Source organism: Cyclopterus lumpus, chromosome 24 (genome assembly GCF_009769545.1).
Source record: "Cyclopterus lumpus isolate fCycLum1 chromosome 24, fCycLum1.pri, whole genome shotgun sequence".
Classification (NCBI taxonomy): domain Eukaryota; kingdom Metazoa; phylum Chordata; class Actinopteri; order Perciformes; family Cyclopteridae; genus Cyclopterus; species Cyclopterus lumpus.
This window is the reverse complement of record NC_046989.1, coordinates 225,165-247,674: the sequence shown is the minus strand read 5'-3', so window position 1 is coordinate 247,674 and position 22,510 is coordinate 225,165. Positions and strand designations below refer to the sequence as shown.

At 46.5% G+C, this 22,510-nt stretch overlaps 1 protein-coding gene across 3 annotated transcripts in view; it reads left to right on the top strand.

The window, feature by feature from the left end:
* The first annotated feature begins 7,456 nt into the window (after nucleotides 1-7,456).
* Nucleotides 7,457-22,510, top strand: part of cdc42bpb (CDC42 binding protein kinase beta (DMPK-like)) — a 48,695-nt gene continuing 33,641 nt past the window's right edge. The window contains exons 1-8 of one of the 3 annotated variants that reach the window (XM_034527008.1): nucleotides 7,457-8,071; nucleotides 12,282-12,373; nucleotides 14,198-14,281; nucleotides 19,557-19,652; nucleotides 20,290-20,438; nucleotides 20,705-20,798; nucleotides 20,891-21,091; nucleotides 21,375-21,623. In XM_034527008.1, the coding sequence (XP_034382899.1) occupies nucleotides 7,912-8,071; nucleotides 12,282-12,373; nucleotides 14,198-14,281; nucleotides 19,557-19,652; nucleotides 20,290-20,438; nucleotides 20,705-20,798; nucleotides 20,891-21,091; nucleotides 21,375-21,623 (1,125 nt within the window). In that variant the 5' untranslated portion in view covers nucleotides 7,457-7,911. The remainder of the gene's footprint in view (nucleotides 8,072-12,281; nucleotides 12,374-14,197; nucleotides 14,282-19,556; nucleotides 19,653-20,289; nucleotides 20,439-20,704; nucleotides 20,799-20,890; nucleotides 21,092-21,374; nucleotides 21,624-22,510) is intronic. The other 2 variants (XM_034527006.1, XM_034527007.1) reach the window with 2 other exon arrangements.

The following is a 22,510-nucleotide window of genomic DNA, read 5'->3' as shown; positions in this document are numbered from 1 at the left end:
AAACTGCAATTACAAAAGTTCACAACTAGAAACAATAATAACTCATTCCCTGTTTCTGATTATGAGTAAACTTATCTCACTCAGCCAATCGGCCAACAGTTGATAGAGGACAGAAGTTTACCTGGAGACGGGTCCAGCAGCGGTATGTCCGTCCTCCGTCCCCCGGCGTCCTCGGCAGCTCTGCTTAGTTTCACCACACAGAAACAAATATTGCTGCTGAGAAACTGAGTTTTCAGGCACCGTTAACATCCGTTAATCTTCTTACAGCTAATCAGCCTGTAAGACTCTCCACCCCCCCACCCCCTAACCAGCTGGACACTACGGAGAGGACGTCCCTCACAGAGTGTCCGCATGTACTTATATATATAGAGAAGAGAGGACGTCCCTCACAGAGTGTCCGCATGTACTTATATATATAGAGAAGAGAGGACGTCCCTCACAGAGTGTCCTCATGTACTTATATATATAGAGAAGAGAGGACGTCCCTCACAGTGTCCTCATGTACTTATATATATATAGAGAAGAGAGGACGTCCCTCACAGAGTGTCCTCATGTACTTATATATATATAGAGAAGAGAGGACGTCCTTCACAGAGTGTCCTCGTGTACTTACCATAAGTAATACCATGAGTAAGTGCCATTTAAGTGCCACTGAAGTGCTAATCTGCTTTTATTCAAGGTATAGTTGGAAAAGATCCAAAAGATTCCGGCGGAAGATGGAGAGAGTTGTTCCACCATCGAGGATCTTGTTCCAACACTCAGGAGCTCGTTCCACGATTGATGAGCTCGTTCCACGATTGAGGAGCTTGTTCCACCATTGAGGAGCTCGATCCACCATTGAGAAGCTCGTTTCACCATTGAGGAGCTCGTTCCACCATTGAGGAGCTTGTTCCACCATTGAGGAGCTTGATCCACAATTGAGGAGCTCGTTCCACATTGAGGAGCTCGTTCCACAACTGAGGAGCTTGATCCACCATTGAGGATCTTGTTCCAACATGCAGGGGCTCGTTCCACGACTGAGGAGCTCGTTCCACCATTGAGGAGCTCGTTCCACCATTGAGGAGCTTGATCCTCCATTGAGGAGCTTGTTCCACCATTGAGGAGCTCGTTCCAACACTAAGGAGCTCGTTCCACGACTGAGTTCCACCATTGAGGAGCTTGTTCCACCATCGAGGAGCTTGTTCCATGACTGAGGTGCTTGTTCCACCATTGAGGATCTCGTTGCACAGCTCATTCCACGACTGAGGAGCTTGTTCCAACATTGAGGAGCTCGTTCCACCATTGAGGAGCTCGTTCCACCATTGAGGAGCTCGTTCAACGACTGAGGAGCTCGTTCCACCACTGAGGAACTCTTTCCACCACTGAGGAGCTCGTTCGACCATTGAAGACCAGTCGAGCAGCTGCATTCTGGATGAGCTGTAAAGGTCGAATGGCATTAGCAGGTAGACCTGCCAGGAAGGAGTTACAGTAGCCTAGACGCGAGATGACCAGAGCCTGGACCAGAACCTGTGCCGCCTTCTGAGTGAGAAGAGGTCGTATTCTCCTGATGTTGTACAGCATGTACCTACAGGAGTGTGTTGTTGTGGTGATGTTGGCAGTCAGGGAGAGTTGACTGACAGGTGTCACACCGAGGTTCCTGGCAGTCGGGGGCGGGGCCAACACTGAGTTGTTGAAGGTGATAGACAGGTCGTGGGTGGGAGAGCCTTTTACTGGAAGGAAAAGAAGTTCAGTCTTGTCAGGGTTAATTTTCAGGTGGTGTGCGGACATCGACTGAGAGATATCAGTCAGACAGGCAGAGATTCGTGCTGCTACCTGTGTTTCAGATTGGGGAAACGAGAGGATCAGTTGGGTGTCGTCAACATAGCTGTGGTAGGTGAATCCATGAGAGAGAATGACAGAGAGAGAGAGTTGGTGTACAGAGAGAAGAGAAGAGGACCAAGGACTGAGCCCTGAGGGACCCCAGTAGTCAGAGGACAAGGCTCAGACACAGATCCTCTCCAGGTTACCCGGTAAGAGCGGTCGGTGAGGTAGGATGAGAAGAGTGAGAGCAGAGCCTGAGATACCAGGTCCTGGAGGGAGGACATGAGGATCTGGTGGTTCACTGTGTCAAAGGCAGCAGAAAGGTCTAGAAGGATGAGGACAGAGGAGAGAGGATGCTCTAGTGTGAAGGATAAGGACAGAGGAGAGAGGATGCTCTAGTGTGAAGGATAAGGACAGAGGAGAGAGGATGCTCTAGTGTGAAGGATAAGGACAGAGGAGAGAGGATGCTCTAGTGTGAAGGATAAGGACAGAGGATGCTCTAGTGTGAAGGATAAGGACAGAGGAGAGAGGTCTCTGTTGAGTGGCGGCCTTGAATCCAGACTGATGAGGGTCTAGAAGGTTGGGATGGTGGAGAAAGGAGGACACTTGGTTAAAGAGTTTTGGAAAGGAAGAGGAGGAGAGAGACAGGTCTGTAGTTGTTGACTTCAGGTCTGTAGTTATTGACTTCAGGTCTGTAGTTGTTGACTTCAGGTCTGTAGTTGTTGACTTCAGGTCTGTTGTAGTTGTTGACTTCAGGTCTTTGGTTATTGACATCAGGTCTGTAGTTGTTGACTTCATGTCTGTAGTTGTTGACTTCAGGTCTGTGGTTATTGACATCAGGTCTGTAGTTCTTGACTTCAGGTCTGTAGTTATTGACTTCAGGTCTGTAGTTATTGACTTCAGGTCTTTGGTTATTGACATCAGGTCTGTAGTTATTGACATCAGGTCTGTAGTTCTTGACTTCAGGTCTGTAGTTATTGACTTCAGGTCTGTAGTTATTGACTTCAGGTCTTTGGTTATTGACATCAGGTCTGTGGTTGTTGACTTCAGGTCTGTAGTTGTTGACTTCATGTCTGTAGTTGTTGACTTCAGGTCTGTGGTTGTTGACTTCAGGTCTATAGTTGTTGACTTCAGGTCTATAGTTGTTGACTTCAGGTCTGTAGTTGTTGACTTCAGGTCTGTGGTTGTTGACTTCAGGTCTGTAGTTGTTAACTTCAGGTCTGTAGTTGTTGACTTCAGGTCTGTGGTTGTTGACTTCAGGTCTGTGGTTGTTGACTTCAGGTCTGTAGTTATTGACTTCAGGTCTGTGGTTGTTGACTTCATGTCTGTAGTTGTTGACTTCAGGTCTGTGGTTATTGACATCAGGTCTGTAGTTGTTGACTTAATGTCTGTAGTTGTTGACTTCAGGTCTGTAGTTATTGACTTCAGGTCTGTCGTTGTTGACTTCAGGTATGTGGTTATTGACATCAGGTCTGTAGTTCTTGACTTCAGGTCTGTAGTTCTTGACATCAGGTCTGTAGTTGTTGACATCAGGTCTGTAGTTGTTGACTTCAGGTATGTGGTTATTGACATCAGGTATGTAGTTGTTGACTTCAGGTCTGTAGTTATAGTTGTTGACTTCAGGTCTGTAGTTGTTGATGTCAGGTCTGTAGTTGTTGACTTCAGGTCTGTAGTTGTTGACTTCAGGTCTGTGGTTGTTGACTTCAGGTCTGTAGTTATTGACTTCAGGTCTGTAGTTGTTGACTTCAGGTCTATAGTTGTTGACTTCAGGTCTGTAGTTGTTGACTTCAGGTCTGTAGTTGTTGACTTCAGGTCTATAGTTGTTGACTTCAGGTCTGTAGTTGTTGACTTCAGGTCTATAGTTGTTGACTTCAGGTCTGTAGTTGTTGACTTCAGGTCTATAGTTGTTGACTTCAGGTCTGTAGTTGTTGACTTCATGTCTGTAGTTATTGACTTCAGGTCTGTTAGTTGTTGACTTCAGGTCTGTTAGTTGTTGACTTCAGGTCTGTGGTTGTTGACTTCAGGTCTGTAGTTATTGACTTCAGGTCTGTAGTTGTTGACTTCAGGTCTATAGTTGTTGACTTCAGGTCTGTAGTTATTGACTTCAGGTCTATAGTTGTTGACTTCAGGTCTGTAGTTATTGACTTCAGGTCTGTAGTTGTTGACTTCAGGTCTATAGTTGTTGACTTCAGGTCTGTAGTTATTGACTTCAGGTCTGTAGTTGTTGACTTCAGGTCTGTGGTTGTTGACTTCAGGTCTATAGTTGTTGACTTCAGGTCTGTAGTTGTTGACTTCAGGTCTGTGGTTGTTGACTTCAGGTCTGTGGTTGTTGACTTCATGTCTGTAGTTGTTGACTTCAGGTCTGTGGTTGTTGACTTCAGGTCTGTAGTTATTGACTTCAGGTCTGTAGTTGTTGACTTCAGGTCTATAGTTGTTGACTTCAGGTCTGTAGTTATTGACTTCAGGTCTATAGTTGTTGACTTCAGGTCTGTAGTTATTGACTTCAGGTCTGTAGTTGTTGACTTCAGGTCTGTGGTTGTTGACTTCAGGTCTGTGGTTGTTGACTTCATGTCTGTAGTTGTTGACTTCAGGTCTGTGGTTGTTGACTTCAGGTCTGTAGTTATTGACTTCAGGTCTGTAGTTGTTGACTTCAGGTCTATAGTTGTTGACTTCAGGTCTGTAGTTATTGACTTCAGGTCTGTAGTTGTTGACTTCAGGTCTATAGTTGTTGACTTCATGTCTGTAGTTGTTGACTTCAGGTCTGTGGTTGTTGACTTCAGGTCTGTGGTTGTTGACTTCAGGTCTGTAGTTGTTGACTTCAGGTCTGTGGTTGTTGACTTCAGGTCTGTAGTTATTGACTTCAGGTCTGTAGTTGTTGACTTCAGGTCTATAGTTGTTGACTTCAGGTCTGTAGTTATTGACTTCAGGTCTATAGTTGTTGACTTCAGGTCTGTAGTTGTTGACTTCAGGTCTATAGTTGTTGACTTCAGGTCTGTAGTTGTTGACTTCAGGTCTGTAGTTGTTGACTTCAGGTCTGTGGTTGTTGACTTCAGGTCTGTGGTTGTTGATTTCAGGTCTGTAGTTGTTGACTTCAGGTCTGTAGTTGTTGACTTCAGGTCTGTAGTTGTTGACTTCAGGTCTGTAGTTGTTGACTTCAGGTCTGTGGTTGTTGACTTCAGGTCTGTAGTTATTGACTTCAGGTCTGTAGTTGTTGACTTCAGGTCTATAGTTGTTGACTTCAGGTCTGTAGTTGTTGACTTCAGGTCTGTAGTTGTTGACTTCAGGTCTATAGTTGTTGACTTCAGGTCTGTAGTTGTTGACTTCAGGTCTGTAGTTGTTGACTTCAGGTCTGTGGTTGTTGACTTCAGGTCTGTGGTTGTTGATTTCAGGTCTGTAGTTGTTGACTTCAGGTCTGTAGTTGTTGACTTCAGGTCTGTAGTTGTTGACTTCAGGTCTGTGGTTGTTGACTTCAGGTCTGTAGTTGTTGACTTCAGGTCTGTGGTTGTTGACTTCAGGTCTGTAGTTGTTGACTTCAGGTCTGTAGTTGTTGACTTCAGGTCTGTGGTTGTTGACTTCAGGTCTGTAGTTGTTGACTTCAGGTCTGTAGTTGTTGACTTCAGGTCTGTGGTTGTTGACTTCAGGTCTGTGGTTGTTGACTTCAGGTCTGTAGTTGTTGATTTCAGGTCTGTGGTTGTTGACTTCAGGTCTGTAGTTGTTGACTTCAGGTCTGTGGTTGTTGACTTCAGGTCTGTGGTTGTTGACTTCAGGTCTGTAGTTGTTGACTTCAGGTCTGTAGTTGTTGACTTCAGGTCTGTAGTTGTTGACTTCAGATGGGTCAGAGTGGGTTTCTTCAGGAGAGGGTTGACTCCGCCTCCTTCAGAGAGTTGGGGAAACAGCCGGTTGAGAGGGAGGTGTTAATAAGATGGGTGAGAAAGGGAAGAAGGTCCGGAGCAATGGACTGGAGAAGGTGAGAAGGGATGGGGTCAAGGGGGCAGGTGGTTGGGGGGTCAGAGGTTACCAAGGTAAGAACTTGATTAGGAGACAGGGGGATAAAAGAGGAAAACAAGGGGGAAGAAGGTGAAGTTAGTGGAGGTGTAGTTATGGAAGATGGATTAGTAAATGAAGAGCGTATGTCGTCTATCTTTTTGTAAAGTAGTCAACAAAGTGGCTGAAGGGTGGAGGGAGGGGGGACCAGGGGGGTCAAGGAGGTTGGAGAAGATAGAGAAGAGTTTGTTGGGGTTAGAGAAAGAAGATTGTGTCCTCATGTACTTTATATACATACAACAATTTTTCTTTTTACAAAATGTATTTGTATTCATTATTTTTCATTTAAACAGTCTCTTTGATGGAGTCATGCTGTTGTTGATATTTGTGTATTATTATTGATATTATTATTTTTACATTACTTCATCTTTAGATTAATTCATTCAACTGTTTATTATCGTTTTCCTCTCAAAGGGAAAACTTAAATCAATGAAACAACAAACTTAATTTTAGTAAAGAAATGTTTTTATATTGTAATGTCACACCGATGACGTCAAGGTGTGTTTGTGCGTGTGTGTATGTGTGTGTGTGTATTGGCATGGGGAGGAGGGGGATGTACCAGTCTCTCCCAGCTCATGTCAATCCCGTCATGACGTCATGTATCCAGACCGTTTCCGGTGCAGGAAGGCTCTGTTCCTCAGGGGGAAGCAGACAGGTGAGTCAAGTCAGCACAAGGCAGCAAGCACCGGTTTCCGGAATGAGTATATTATCCTTCAAAGTAAAAGCCTCGAGTGATTTTAGTGGCTTCTGTTTGGCTAAACGTTTCTTATTTTTTGGTTTAATAGTTATAAATATATATATATATTTATATACGCTGATCACCATGTATATATATTCGCAATTATGTTCTGTTTTTTAGGAAATCGAAATATGTGAATATTGTCCTGAGAGGGATTACATTACATCACACAAAACGACTTACAATAAGTGAATTCAACCATGAGTACAAACTCAGAACAACAAGAGAGGGAGAAAGTAACATTTCTTCAATAAAGTTAATAAAAACTACAACGTGCTATCTGTAAGGGACATTTAAGTGCTACTAAAGTGTTAAACTACAAAGTGCTATCAGTAAGAGACATTTAAGTGCTACTTAAGTGTTAAACTACAAAGTGCTATCAGTAAGAGACATTTAAGTGCTACTAAAGTGTTAAACTACTAAAGTGCTACTACGGCTCTACCTTCCCTATTCAAGGTGTAGTCACTAAGATGTGTTTTTAGTCTGTAGAGACTTCCTGTCCTGATGTCAATGGGGAGCTCGTTCCACCAATGAGGAGCCAGCACAGCAAACAGTCGTGATTTAAACTAAGATGTTGATTTAATTAAACGTTGATGAGTTTGAATTTAAAGAGCAAATAATACATTGTATTTATTCTTCAAATTTATATCCACACTTTAATTTGGGATTATTGACATATTCTAGCTAAAAACGTTCTAGTTCTGCATTTTGAATAACCTTTATTTTGGATTATCTTTCACATTTCAAAAGTTGTGCATTTTGAATAAAAGTGTCCTGTCCCGTTTCAGAAAACCAATAAATATATCGATCAATATTTAAAATGCGATACAGTGTCTTTTCTTTTGAAACTCTGTGCCACCGGAAGTGTCTCGCGCTGCCTCCAGCTTGTTGAAGGATCTGATCTGAGGTCAGCAGCCATATTCCCCCCGACAGCCTCACCGGCAGTCTGTCTCACCCTCCAGAACCCTCGGTGATCCAGGGCCCGGTCCCATACGGTCCCCGTTGTTAAACCCAAGTCCGCCCCGAAGCCACCAAGCTGAAACACCGGCCCGCGGACATGGAGCGGACGTCCTGAGGGAGTCCGCGGACTGTCCCGGTTTCTGAGAGGAAAGTCCAGATTTACCGGATTAAACCCGGTGCAGAGAACCGGCATACGCCTACAGACCGACAGACCGGTTGCAGACCCGACGAGCCGCCGGTAACCGGAGGAGATCCACCAACTCACCGACTCTCACGGATCAAAATGTCGGGAATGTTCCCGCGGAGCTAACGAGCTAACTAGCTAGCAGGCGGAGACCGGAAGCGGAGCCGGAGGGTTCGGGTCCAGGATGTCGGCCCAGGCCCGTCTTAAGCGGCTGGAGGAGCTGGTCCTGCAGCAGCAGGGTCTGAGCGTGGAGGCGCTGCTGGACCTGCTGCTCTGCTTCTACACGGAGGTCTCGCACTCCCCCCTCAAGAGGGAGAAGCACGTCAACGACTTCCTGGACTGGGGTGAGTCCTGGTCTCGGTTCACTCTGTGGAGCAGTTCAGGCAAAGCACATAGGCTAGGTTAGGATCCACCCAGAGGGGGCCAGGAGTCTGTATGAGGGTCAAGTGGTCTTCAGATGGGTGTCAGGTGATCTTTATGGGGGGGGCGGTCAGGTTGTCTTCATGGGCGTCAGCTTATTTTCATTTGGTCTTCATGAGCGTAAGGTAATCTTTATGGGGGGTCAGGTGTCTTCATTTGGTCTTCACGTAGTCTTCATGTGGTCTTCATTTGGGGTCAGTTTGTCTTTAGGTGGTCTTCATGGTTAGTCTGGTGCACTTTATGTGGTCTTCATGGGGTTCAGGTTGTCTTCAGGTAGTCTTCATAGGGGTCAGCTTATCTTCAGGTGGTCTTCGTGGAGGGTTAGGATAGTCCTTAGTCGATCAATGTAATCAAAAGGTATCAGAAGTTTCTGTATATCACATGTGGTCCTTAGTGGATCAATGTCATCAAGAGGTATCAGAAGCTTCTGGATATCTCATGTGGTCCTTAGTGGATCAATGTCATCAAGAGGTATCAGAAGCTTCTGGATATCTCATGTGGTCCTTAGTGGATCAATGTCATCAAGAGGTATCAGAAGCTTCTGGATATCTCATGTGGTCCTTGGTGGATCAATGTCATCAAGAGGTATCAGAAGCTTCTGGATATCTCATGTGGTCCTTGGTGGATCAATGTAATCAAAAGGTATCAGAAGCTTCTGGATATCTCATGTGGTCCTTGGTGGATCAATGTCATCAAGAGGTATCAGAAGCTTCTGGATATCTCATGTGGTCCTTGGTGGATCAATGTCATCAAGAGGTATCAGAAGCTTCTGGATATCTCATGTGGTCCTTAGTGGATCAATGTCATCAAGAGGTATCAGAAGCTTCTGGATATCTCATGTGGTCCTTAGTGGATCAATGTCATCAAGAGGTATCAGAAGCTTCTGGATATCTCATGTGGTCCTTGGTGGATCAATGTCATCAAGAGGTATCAGAAGCTTCTGGATATCTCATGTGGTCCTTAGTGGATCAATGTCATCAAGAGGTATCAGAAGCTTCTGGATATCTCATGTGGTCCTTAGTGGACCAATGTCATCAAGAGGTATCAGAAGCTTCTGGATATCTCATGTGGTCCTTAGTGGATCAATGTCATCAAGAGGTATCAGAAGCTTCTGGATATCTCATGTGGTCCTTAGTGGATCAATGTCATCAAGAGGTATCAGAAGCTTCTGGATATCTCATGTGGTCCTTAGTGGACCAATGTCATCAAGAGGTATCAGAAGCTTCTGGATATCTCATGTGGTCCTTAGTGGACCAATGTCATCAAGAGGTATCAGAAGCTTCTGGATATCTCATGTGGTCCTTAGTGGACCAATGTCATCAAGAGGTATCAGAAGCTTCTGGATATCTCATGTGGTCCTTAGTGGACCAATGTCATCAAGAGGTATCAGAAGCTTCTGGATATCTCATGTGGTCCTTAGTGGACCAATGTCATCAAGAGGTATCAGAAGCTTCTGGATATCTCTTTGTGTTAGATATGGATCACTGAATGTCTTGTTTTTCAATACTCATAACTTCAAAACTATTTGGCCTAATGACTCCATATTTGCAGCATTTGTGCACATTGCACCCTGGAAGATACCCCAACATGTCTCGTGCAATCTAAACACTAGGGGGTGCTACAGTAGTTTGGCCAATTCTTGGCTTTCTTTATAATATTTTGCAGTTTTGAGCATTTGTACAAAATGTATGCGATCAACTTCAATTTTGGTCAACGATGATCTGAAGACCTTGATGATGAAAAGTTATCAAAATGGTGAGTTGTCCTTGAACGGCCTTGACGTGGCGGCCATGACACGCCCATTTTCTGCAGTTTGCCAAGAAAGAGGAAGCTGTTGGAACTCCTGCTTTATCCACTGTGTGTGTGTGTGTGTGTGTGTGTGTGTGTGTGTGTGTGTGTGTGTGTGTGTGTGTGTGTGTGTGTGTGTGTGTGTGTGTGTGTGTGTGTGTGTGTGTGTGTGTGTGTGTGTGTGTGTGTGTGTGTGTGTGTGTGTGTGTGTGTGTGTGTGTGTGTGTGTGTGTGTGTGTGTGTGTGTGTGTGTGTGTGTGTGTGTGTGTGTGTGTGTGTGTGGTCTTTTACTGATCAACCGCAGATTAAGCTTCATTACATCTTTATTGATGTGTGATCCAGATTAAAAATATAAAATAAATGAAGAGCAAACTGTTTTCATGGTCCTAGTGCCCCATATTAATAGCAGTATAATACATGTATTACACTGGTGAACTTTATCAGTGTAATAATATTAGTAATATGATTTTAATAACACTTGATGTGTATATTACAGTGTAATCCTAATATATTAATACCAGTGTAATAACAGTATAATAACACTATTAATGTGTATATTAGTGTAATCATAATATATCAATACCAGTGTATTACCAGTATAATAACACTGTGTATATTAGTGTAATCATAATATATTAATACCAGTGTAATAACAGTATAATAACACTATGTGTATATTACAGTGTGATCCTAATATATTAATATCAGTGTAATAAAAGTAATAACAGTATTAATGTGTATATTACAGTTTAACCATAATATATTAATACCAGTGTAATAACACTATTAATGTGTATATTACAGTGTACTCATAATAAATTAATACCTGTGTAATAACACTATTAATGTGTATATTACAGTGTACTCATAATAAATTAATACCTGTGTAATAACAGTGTTAGTGTGTATATTACAGTGTAACCATAACATATTAACACAAGTGTAATAACAGTGTTAATGTGTATATTACAGTATAACATATTAATACCAGTGAAATAACAGTGTTAATGTATATCAGTGTAATAACATATTAATACCAGTGTTAATGTGTATATTACAGTATAACATATTAATACCAGTGAAATAACAGTGTTAATGTGTATATTACAGTGTAACAGAACATATTAATACCAGTGTAATAACAGTGTTTAATGTATATCAGTGTAATAACATATTAATACCAGTGTTAATGTGTATATTACAGTGTAACATAACATATAAATACCAGTGAAATAACAGTGTTAATGTGTATATTACAGTATAACATATTAATACCAGTGAAATAACAGTGTTAATGTATATCAGTGTAATAACATATTAATACCAGTGTTAATGTGTATATTACAGTATAACATATTAATACCAGTGTAATAACACTATTAATGTGTATATTACAGTGTACTCATAATAAATTAATACCTGTGTAATAACACTATTAATGTGTATATTACAGTGTACTCATAATAAATTAATACCTGTGTAATAACAGTGTTAGTGTGTATATTACAGTGTAACCATAACATATTAACACAAGTGTAATAACAGTGTTAATGTGTATATTACAGTATAACATATTAATACCAGTGAAATAACAGTGTTAATGTATATCAGTGTAATAACATATTAATACCAGTGTTAATGTGTATATTACAGTATAACATATTAATACCAGTGAAATAACAGTGTTAATGTGTATATTACAGTGTAACAGAACATATTAATACCAGTGTAATAACAGTGTTTAATGTATATCAGTGTAATAACATATTAATACCAGTGTTAATGTGTATATTACAGTGTAACATAACATATAAATACCAGTGAAATAACAGTGTTAATGTGTATATTACAGTGTAACCATAACATATTAACACAAGTGTAATAACAGTGTTAATGTGTATATTACAGTGTAACCATAACATATTAACACAAGTGTAATAACAGTGTTAATGTGTATATTACAGTATAACATATTAATACCAGTGTAATAACAGTGTTTAATGTATATCAGTGTAATAACATATTAATACCAGTGTTAATGTGTATATTACAGTGTAACAGAACATATTAATACCAGTGTAATAACAGTGTTTAATGTATATCAGTGTAATAATATATTAATACCAGTGTTAATGTGTATATTACAGTGTAATAACATATTAATACCAGTGAAATAACAGTGTTAATGTGTATATTACAGTGTAACAGAACATATTAATACCAGTGTAATAACAGTGTTTAATGTATATCAGTGTAATAATATATTAATACCAGTGTTAATGTGTATATTACAGTGTAATAACATATTAATACCAGTGTAATAACAGTGTGCGTCTCTGTCCTCAGTGAAGCCCTTCACCACCACAGTGAAGGACATGCGACTGCACAGAGACGATTTTGAGATGCTGAAGGTGATTGGACGAGGAGCTTTTGGAGAGGTAAGACTTCCTGTTTGTTAAAGGCATGATGCCTCGTCTCTCCTTGACTCCTATCTCCTCGCCCCCTCTGCTCATAGTGGGAGGAGCTAAGATGCAAAGACCAGAAGTCATCTTATTCACCTCCTCTGCTCCTCCTCATATTCCTCCTCCTCCTTTTTGACTTGTTGATTAGAAATGCAGAAGAAAAGTCAAGATAAATATATGACAGACAGACAGACAGGTGTGTGTGTGTGTGTGTGTGTGTGTTTGTAACAGGTGTGGCTCTCAGGTAAAGTCTGACTCACAAGTTAATAACCTGTTTGAACAGACTTCATGTCAACGAGAAGAAAAACAGTCTGTAACGTTCCCAGTTCCTGAACCAGACCATGCATCTGTCCCTGAACCAGACCCTGACTCTGAACCAGACCCTGACTCTGAACCAGACCCTAACCCTGAACCAGACCCTGACTCTGAACCAGACCCTGACTCTGAACCAGACCCTAACCCTGAACCAGACCCTGACTCTGAACCAGACCCTAACCCTGAACCAGACCCTAACCCTGAACCAGACCCTGACTCTGAACCAGACCCTAACCCTGAACCAGACCATGCATCTGTCCCTGAACCAGACCCTGACCCTGAACCAGACCCTGACTCTGAACCAGACCCTAACCCTGAACCAGACCCTGACTCTGAACCAGACCCTAACCCTGAACCAGACCCTGACTCTGAACCAGACCATGCATCTGTCCCTGAACCAGACCCTAACCCTGAACCAGACCATGCATCTGTCCCTGAACCAGACCCTAACCCTGAACCAGACCCTGACTCTGAACCAGACCCTAACCCTGAACCAGACCCTGACTCTGAACCAGACCCTAACCCTGAACCAGACCCTGACTCTGAACCAGACCCTGACTCTGAACCAGACCCTAACCCTGAACCAGACCCTGACTCTGAACCAGACCCTAACCCTGAACCAGACCCTAACCCTGAACCAGACCCTGACTCTGAACCAGACCCTAACCCTGAACCAGACCCTGACTCTGAACCAGACCCTGACTCTGAACCAGACCCTAACCCTGAACCAGACCCTGACTCTGAACCAGACCATGCATCTGTCCCTGAACCAGACCATGCATCTGTCCCTGAACCAGACCCTAACCCTGAACCAGACCCTGACTCTGAACCAGACCCTGACTCTGAACCAGACCATGCATCTGTCCCTGAACCAGACCCTAACCCTGAACCAGACCCTGACTCTGAACCAGACCCTGACTCTGAACCAGACCATGCATCTGTCCCTGAACCAGACCCTGACTCTGAACCAGACCATGCATCTGTCCCTGAACCAGACCCTAACCCCGAACCAGACCCTGACTCTGAACCAGACCCTGACTCTGAACCAGACCATGCATCTGTCCCTGAACCAGACCCTGACTCTGAACCAGACCCTAACTCTGAACCAGACCATGCATCTGTCCCTGAACCAGACCCTAACCCTGAACCAGACCCTGACTCTGAACCAGACCATGCATCTGTCCCTGAACCAGACCCTGACTCTGAACCAGACCCTAACTCTGAACCAGACCATGCATCTGTCCCTGAACCAGACCCTGACTCTGAACCAGACCCTAACTCTGAACCAGACCATGCATCTGTCCCTGAACCAGACCCTAACCCTGAACCAGACCCTGACTCTGAACCAGACCATGCATCTGTCCCTGAACCAGACCCTGAACCAGACCCTGACTCTGAACCAGACCCTGACCAGAAGCACCTGGCAGCAGCTCACCTGCATGACGTAACGATCTACCTGGTCTGAGGTGTGTCTGTTTCTCTCAGGTCGCCGTGGTGAAGATGAAGCACACAGAGAGAGTTTACGCCATGAAGATCCTCAACAAGTGGGAGATGTTGAAGAGAGCTGAGGTGAGTCACGTTCTACGGCAGACGTTCTACACACACAGAACAGACGTTCCTCACACACAGGTCAGACGTTCCTCACACACAGGTCAGACGTTCCTCACACACAGGTCAGACGTTCCTCACACAGGTCAGACGTTCTACACACACAGGTCAGACGTTCCTCACACACAGGTCAGACGTTCCTCACACAGGACAGACGTTCCTCACACACAGGTCAGACGTTCCTCACACAGGACAAACGTTCCTCACACACAGGTCAGACGTTCCTCACACACAGGACAGACGTTCCTCACACACAGGTCAGACGTTCCTCACACACAGGACAGACGTTCCTCACACAGGACAGACGTTCCTCACACACAGGTCAGACGTTCCTCACACACAGGTCAGACGTTCCTCACACAGGACAGACGTTCCTCACACACAGGACAGACGTTCCTCACACACAGGTCAGACGTTCCTCACACACAGGACAGACGTTCCTCACACAGGACAGACGTTCCTCACACACAGGACAGACGTTCCTCACACAGGTCAGACGTTCCTCACACACAGGTCCGACGTTCCTCACACACAAGTCGGACGTTCCTCCCACAGGTCAGACGTTCCTCACACAGGTCAGACGTTCCTCACACACAGGTCAGACGTTCCTCACACAGGTCAGACGTTCCTCACACACAAGTCAGACGTTCCTCACACACAGGACAGACGTTCCTCACACACAGGTCAGACGTTCCTCACACAGGACAGACGTTCCTCACACAGGACAGACGTTCCTCACACAGGATAGACGTTCCTCACACACAGGACAGACGTTCCTCACACAGGACAGACTTTCCTCACACACAGGTCAGACGTTCCTCACACAGGTCAGACGTTCCTCACACACAGGTCAGACGTTCCTCACACAGGTCAGACGTTCCTCACACACAAGTCAGACGTTCCTCACACACAGGTCAGACGTTCCTCACACAGGTCAGACGTTCCTCACACACAGGTCAGACGTTCCTCACACACAGGTCAGACGTTCCTCACACACAGGTCAGACGTTCCTCACACACAGGACAGACGTTCCTCACACACAGGTCAGACGTTCCTCACACACAAGTCAGACGTTCCTCACACACAGGACAGACGTTCCTCACACACAGGTCAGACGTTCCTCACACACAGGTCAGACGTTCCTCACACACAGGTCAGACGTTCCTCACACAGGACAGACGTTCCTCACACAGGTCAGACGTTCCTCACACACAGGACAGACGTTCCTCACACAGGACAGACGTTCCTCACACAGGACAGACGTTCCTCACACAGGACAGACGTTCCTCACACAGGATAGACGTTCCTCACACACAGGACAGACGTTCCTCACACAGGTCAGACGTTCCTCACACACAGGTCAGACGTTCCTCACACAGGTCAGACGTTCCTCACACACAGGTCAGACGTTCCTCACACAGGACAGACGTTCCTCACACAGGACAGACGTTCCTCACACAGGATAGACGTTCCTCACACACAGGACAGACGTTCCTCACACAGGTCAGACGTTCCTCACACACAGGTCAGACGTTCCTCACACAGGTCAGACGTTCCTCACACACAGGTCAGACGTTCCTCACACAGGTCAGACGTTCCTCACACACAAGTCAGACGTTCCTCACACACAGGTCAGACGTTCCTCACACAGGTCAGACGTTCCTCACACACAGGTCAGACGTTCCTCACACACAGGTCAGACGTTCCTCACACACAGGTCAGACGTTCCTCACACACAGGACAGACGTTCCTCACACACAGGTCAGACGTTCCTCACACACAAGTCAGACGTTCCTCACACACAGGACAGACGTTCCTCACACACAGGTCAGACGTTCCTCACACACAGGTCAGACGTTCCTCACACAGGTCAGACGTTCCTCACACAGGACAGACGTTCCTCACACAGGACAGACGTTCCTCACACAGGTCAGACGTTCCTCACACAGGACAGACGTTCCTCACACAGGACAGACGTTCCTCACACAGGTCAGACGTTCTTCACACAGGTCAGACGTTCCTCACACACAGGTCAGACGTTCCTCACACAGGTCAGACGTTCCTCACACACAGGTCAGACGTTCCTCACACACAGGTCAGATGTTCCTCACACACAGGACAGACGTTCCTCACACAGGTCAGACGTTCTACACACACAGGTCAGACGTTCCTCACACAGGTCAGATGTTCCTCACACACAGGACAGACGTTCCTCACACAGGTCAGACGTTCTACACACACAGGTCAGACGTTCTACACACACAGGTCAGACGTTCCTCACACACAGGACAGACGTTCCTCACACAGGTCAGACGTTCCTCACACAGGACAGACGTTCCTCACACAGGTCAGACGTTCCTCACACAGGTCAGACGTTCCTCACACACAGGTCAGACGTTCCTCACACAGGTCAGACGTTCCTCACACACAGGACAGACGTTCCTCACACAGGACAGACGTTCCTCACACAGGACAGACGTTCCTCACACAGGTCAGACGTTCCTCACACAGGTCAGACGTTCCTCACACACAGGTCAGACGTTCCTCACACAGGTCAGACGTTCCTCACACACAGGACAGACGTTCCTCACACAGGACAGACGTTCCTCACACACAGGTCAGACGTTCCTCACACACAAGTCGGACGTTCCTCCCACAGGTCAGACGTTCCTCACACAGGTCAGACGTTCCTCACACAGGTCAGACGTTCCTCACACAGGACAGACGTTCCTCACACAGGACAGACGTTCCTCACACAGGACAGACGTTCCTCACACAGGTCAGACGTTCCTCACACACAGGACAGACGTTCCTCACACAGGATAGACGTTCCTCACACACAGGACAGACGTTCCTCACACAGGACAGACGTTCCTCACACAGGACAGACGTTCCTCACACACAGGACAGACGTTCCTCACACAGGTCAGACGTTCCTCACACACAGGACAGACGTTCCTCACACAGGACAGACGTTCCTCACACAGGACAGACGTTCCTCACACAGGACAGACGTTCCTCACACACAGGTCAGACGTTCCTCACACAGGTCAGACGTTCCTCACACACAGGTCAGACGTTCCTCACACACAAGTCGGACGTTCCTCACACAGGACAGACGTTCCTCACACAGGACAGACGTTCCTCACACACAGGACAGACGTTCCTCACACAGGACAGACGTTCCTCACACAGGTCAGACGTTCCTCACACACAGGACAGACGTTCCTCACACAGGACAGACGTTCCTCACACAGGACAGACGTTCCTCACACAGGACAGACGTTCCTCACACACAGGTCAGACGTTCCTCACACAGGTCAGACGTTCCTCACACACAGGTCAGACGTTCCTCACACACAAGTCGGACGTTCCTCCCACAGGTCAGACGTTCCTCACACAGGACAGACGTTCCTCACACAGGACAGACGTTCCTCACACACAAGTCAGACGTTCCTCACACACAGGACAGACGTTCCTCACACAGGTCAGACGTTCCTCACACACAGGTCAGACGTTCCTCACACAGGTCAGACGTTCCTCACACACAAGTCAGACGTTCCTCACACACAGGTCAGACGTTCCTCACACAGGTCAGACGTTCCTCACACACAGGTCAGACGTTCCTCACACACAGGTCAGACGTTCCTCACACAGGTCAGACGTTCCTCACACACAGGACAGACGTTCCTCACACACAGGTCAGACGTTCCTCACACACAAGTCAGACGTTCCTCACACACAGGACAGACGTTCCTCACACACAGGTCAGACGTTCCTCACACAGGACAGACGTTCCTCACACAGGACAGACGTTCCTCACACAGGACAGACGTTCCTCACACAGGTCAGACGTTCCTCACACAGGTCAGACGTTCCTCACACACAGGACAGACGTTCCTCACACAGGTCAGACGTTCCTCACACAGGTCAGACGTTCCTCACACACAGGACAGACGTTCCTCACACACAGGTCAGACGTTCCTCACACACAGGACAGACGTTCCTCACACAGGACAGACGTTCCTCACACACAGGACAGACGTTCCTCACACAGGTCAGACGTTCCTCACACACAGGTCAGACGTTCCTCACACAGGTCAGACGTTCCTCACACACAGGTCCGACGTTCCTCACACACAAGTCGGACGTTCCTCCCACAGGTCAGACGTTCCTCACACAGGTCAGACGTTCCTCACACACAGGTCAGACGTTCCTCACACAGGTCAGACGTTCCTCACACACAAGTCAGACGTTCCTCACACACAGGACAGACGTTCCTCACACACAGGTCAGACGTTCCTCACACAGGACAGACTTTCCTCACACAGGACAGACGTTCCTCACACAGGACAGACGTTCCTCACACACAGGACAGACGTTCCTCACACAGGACAGACTTTCCTCACACAGGACAGACGTTCCTCACACAGGTCAGACGTTCCTCACACACAGGACAGACGTTCCTCACACACAGGACAGACGTTCCTCACACAGGACAGACGTTCCTCACACAGGACAGACGTTCCTCACACACAGGTCAGACGTTCCTCACACAGGACAGACGTTCCTCACACAGGACAGACTTTCCTCACACAGGACAGACGTTCCTCACACAGGTCAGACGTTCCTCACACACAGGACAGACGTTCCTCACACAGGACAGACGTTCCTCACACAGGACAGACGTTCCTCACACAGGTCAGACGTTCCTCACACACAGGACAGACGTTCCTCACACAGGACAGACGTTCCTCACACACAGGTCAGACGTTCCTCACACAGGACAGACGTTCCTCACACACAGGTCAGACGTTCCTCACACAGGACAGACGTTCCTCACACACAGGACAGACGTTCCTCACACAGGACAGACGTTCCTCACACAGGACAGACGTTCCTCACACACAGGACAGACGTTCCTCACACAGGACAGACGTTCCTCACACAGGTCAGACGTTCCTCACACACAGGACAGACGTTCCTCACACACAGGACAGACGTTCCTCACACAGGACAGACGTTCCTCACACACAGGACAGACGTTCCTCACACAGGTCAGACGTTCCTCACACACAGGACAGACGTTCCTCACACAGGACAGACGTTCCTCACACAGGACAGACGTTCCTCACACACAGGACAGACGTTCCTCACACACAGGACAGACGTTCCTCACACACATGTTCTGTTTTTACATGTAAACATATAACATGTAAACATGTTCTGTGTTCAGACGGCGTGTTTCAGAGAAGAACGGGACGTTCTGGTGAAAGGAGACAGTCAGTGGATCACAACGCTACACTACGCGTTCCAGGACGACAACTATCTGGTCAGTACTGATGCTGCTACTCGTAATACTGCTGGTACTCCTACTGCTACTGGTACTACTGGTAACACTGCTACTGGTACTACTGGTAACACTGCTACTGGTACTACTGGTAACACTGCTACTGGTACTACTGGTAACACTGCTACTGGTACTACTGGTAACACTGCTACTGGTACTACTGGTAACACTGCTACTGGTACTACTGGTAACACTGCTACTGGTAATACTTCTGCTGCTACTTGTACTGGTACTGCTGTTACTACTACTGATACTGCTACTGGTACTAATGCCACCGGTAGTACTACCAGTGCTACAACTGGTACTACTGCTACTGGTATTGAATGAGTGATTAATTGGTGAATGACTGAGTCCTGATGGTGTGTTACTGATTGGTACTGGTCTTGTGTCTCCTGGTCTGCAGTACCTGTGATGGACTAAATTGATTGGTACTGGTCTTGTGTCTCCTGGTCTGCAGTACCTGTGATGGACTAAATTGATTGGTACTGGTCTTGTGTCTCCTGGTCTGCAGTACCTGTGATGGACTAAATTGATTGGTACTGGTCTTGTGTCTCCTGGTCTGCAGTACCTGTGATGGACTAAATTGATTGGTACTGGTCTTGTGTCTCCTGGTCTGCAGTACCTGGTGATGGACTACTACGTGGGCGGGGACCTGCTGACGTTGCTCAGTAAGTTTGAGGACCGTCTTCCAGAGGACATGTCCAAGTTCTACGTGGCTGAGATGGTGCTCGCCGTCCACTCCATCCACCAGCAGCACTACATCCACAGGTACTGGTTCTATATGGAGGCTGGTTTTGATGGTAACACTGCAACAAAATAAGCAGACGTTGGTGGTCACATGACTTTTAGAGGCTGCTGTCTCACCTGTCATCTGAGGTGAGACAGGTGAGACAGGTGATTTAATGGCTATTTAGTGTGTAATGGTTATTTATTCTGTCTTAATGGTTATTTAGTCTGTTTTAATGGTTATTAATGGCTATTTAGTGCATTTGAATGGTTATTGAATGTGTTTTAATGGTCTCTTTGTGTCACAGAGATATTAAACCGGACAACGTCCTGCTGGACGTTAATGGTCACATCCGCCTCGCTGACTTCGGATCTTGTCTCCGCATGATGGAGGACGGCACGGTAACACACCAACACTCCTGTTATCATGTGGACTTTAGTCCTCCCGGGACAGACTTACGGACTCGTCCTTGGTGTCCCTGGTCTCGGTGTAGGTGCAGTCCTCCGTGGCTGTGGGTACTCCGGACTACATCTCCCCAGAGATCCTGCAGGCGATGGAGGACGGGATGGGCCGCTATGGAGCGGAGTGTGACTGGTGGTCTCTGGGAGTCTGCATGTACGAGATGCTCTACGGAGAAACGCCGTTCTACGCCGAGTCACTGGTGGAAACCTACGGCAAGATCATGAACCACGAGGTCAGTCTGTGGACTTCATGTGGAACTGCCTCTCAATTAAGTCAAATGTTTTAGTTTGAAAGAACAAAACAAAAGACTTTGAATTCCATGTGTGAAACAGGATTCATCTTTCAGCTCCTCTGCTGTTTCCAGGTTACGTCTCTTGACTCTCGTCCTACTTCCTCTTTTCTAAATCTGGACTGGTCTCAGTGGACGAACGCCGGCGTCCTGCTCGCCATTTCTGTCTCATTATCTCTTTCCGCCACTCTGTTCTCATGATGTTTCTCCTCGCTGTTTGTCTCAGGAGCGTTTCCAGTTCCCCTCCCATGTGGCCGACGTGTCCGAGGACGCCAAGGACCTGATCCAGCGCCTGCTCTGCTCCAGGGAACACCGACTCGGCGCAAACGGGATCTCTGACTTCAAGGACCACCCATTCTTCAGCGGGATCGACTGGGAGAACATCCGGTCCGCCGAGGCACCCTACATCCCCGACGTGTCCTCGCCCACCGACACATCCAACTTCGATGTCGACGACGACGTCCTCAAGAACCCGGTGAGGACTTTGTACAGTTTAACTCGTCATTGAGGTCTGGACTCTAGCCACTAAGGTCTGGTCTCTAGTCATTCAGGTCCTTTCTCTAGTCACTTAGGTCCTGTATGTAGTGATTAAGCTCCTGCCTCTAGTCTCTCAGGTCCTGCATATAGTCTTTGAGGTCCTTCCTTTAGTTTCTCATGTTCTGCCTCTAGTCTCTCTGGCCCTGCCTCTAGTCTCTCTGGTCCTTCCTTTAGTTTCTCATGTCCTGCCTCTAGTCTCTCTGGCCCTTCCTTTAGTTTCTCATGTCCTGCCTCTAGTCTCTCTGGCCCTGCCTCTAGTCTCTCTGGTCCTTCCTTTAGTTTCTCATGTCCTGCCTCTAGTCTCTCTGGCCCTGCCTCTAGTCTCTCTGGTCCTTCCTTTAGTTTCTCATGTCCTGCCTCTAGTCTCTCTGGTCCTTCCTTTAGTTTCTCATGTCCTGCCTCTAGTCTCTCTGGCCCTGCCTCTAGTCTCTCTGGTCCTTCCTTTAGTTTCTCATGTCCTGCCTCTAGTCTCTCTGGTCCTTCCTTTAGTTTCTCATGTCCTGCCTCTAGTCTCTCTGGTCCTTCCTTTAGTTTCTCATGTCCTGCCTCTAGTCTCTCTGGCCCTGCCTCTAGTCTCTCTAGTCCTTCCTTTAGTTTCTCATGTCCTGCCTCTAGTCTCTCTGGTCCTTCCTTTAGTTTCTCATGTTCTGCCTCTAGTCTCTCTGGCCCTGCCTCTAGTCTCTCTGGCCCTGCCTCTAGTCTCTCTGGTCCTTCCTTTAGTTTCTCATGTCCTGCCTCTAGTCTTTATGGCCTCTAGTCTCTCTGGCCCTGCCTCTAGTCTCTCTGGTCCTTCCTTTAGTTTCTCATGTCCTGCCTCTAGTCTTT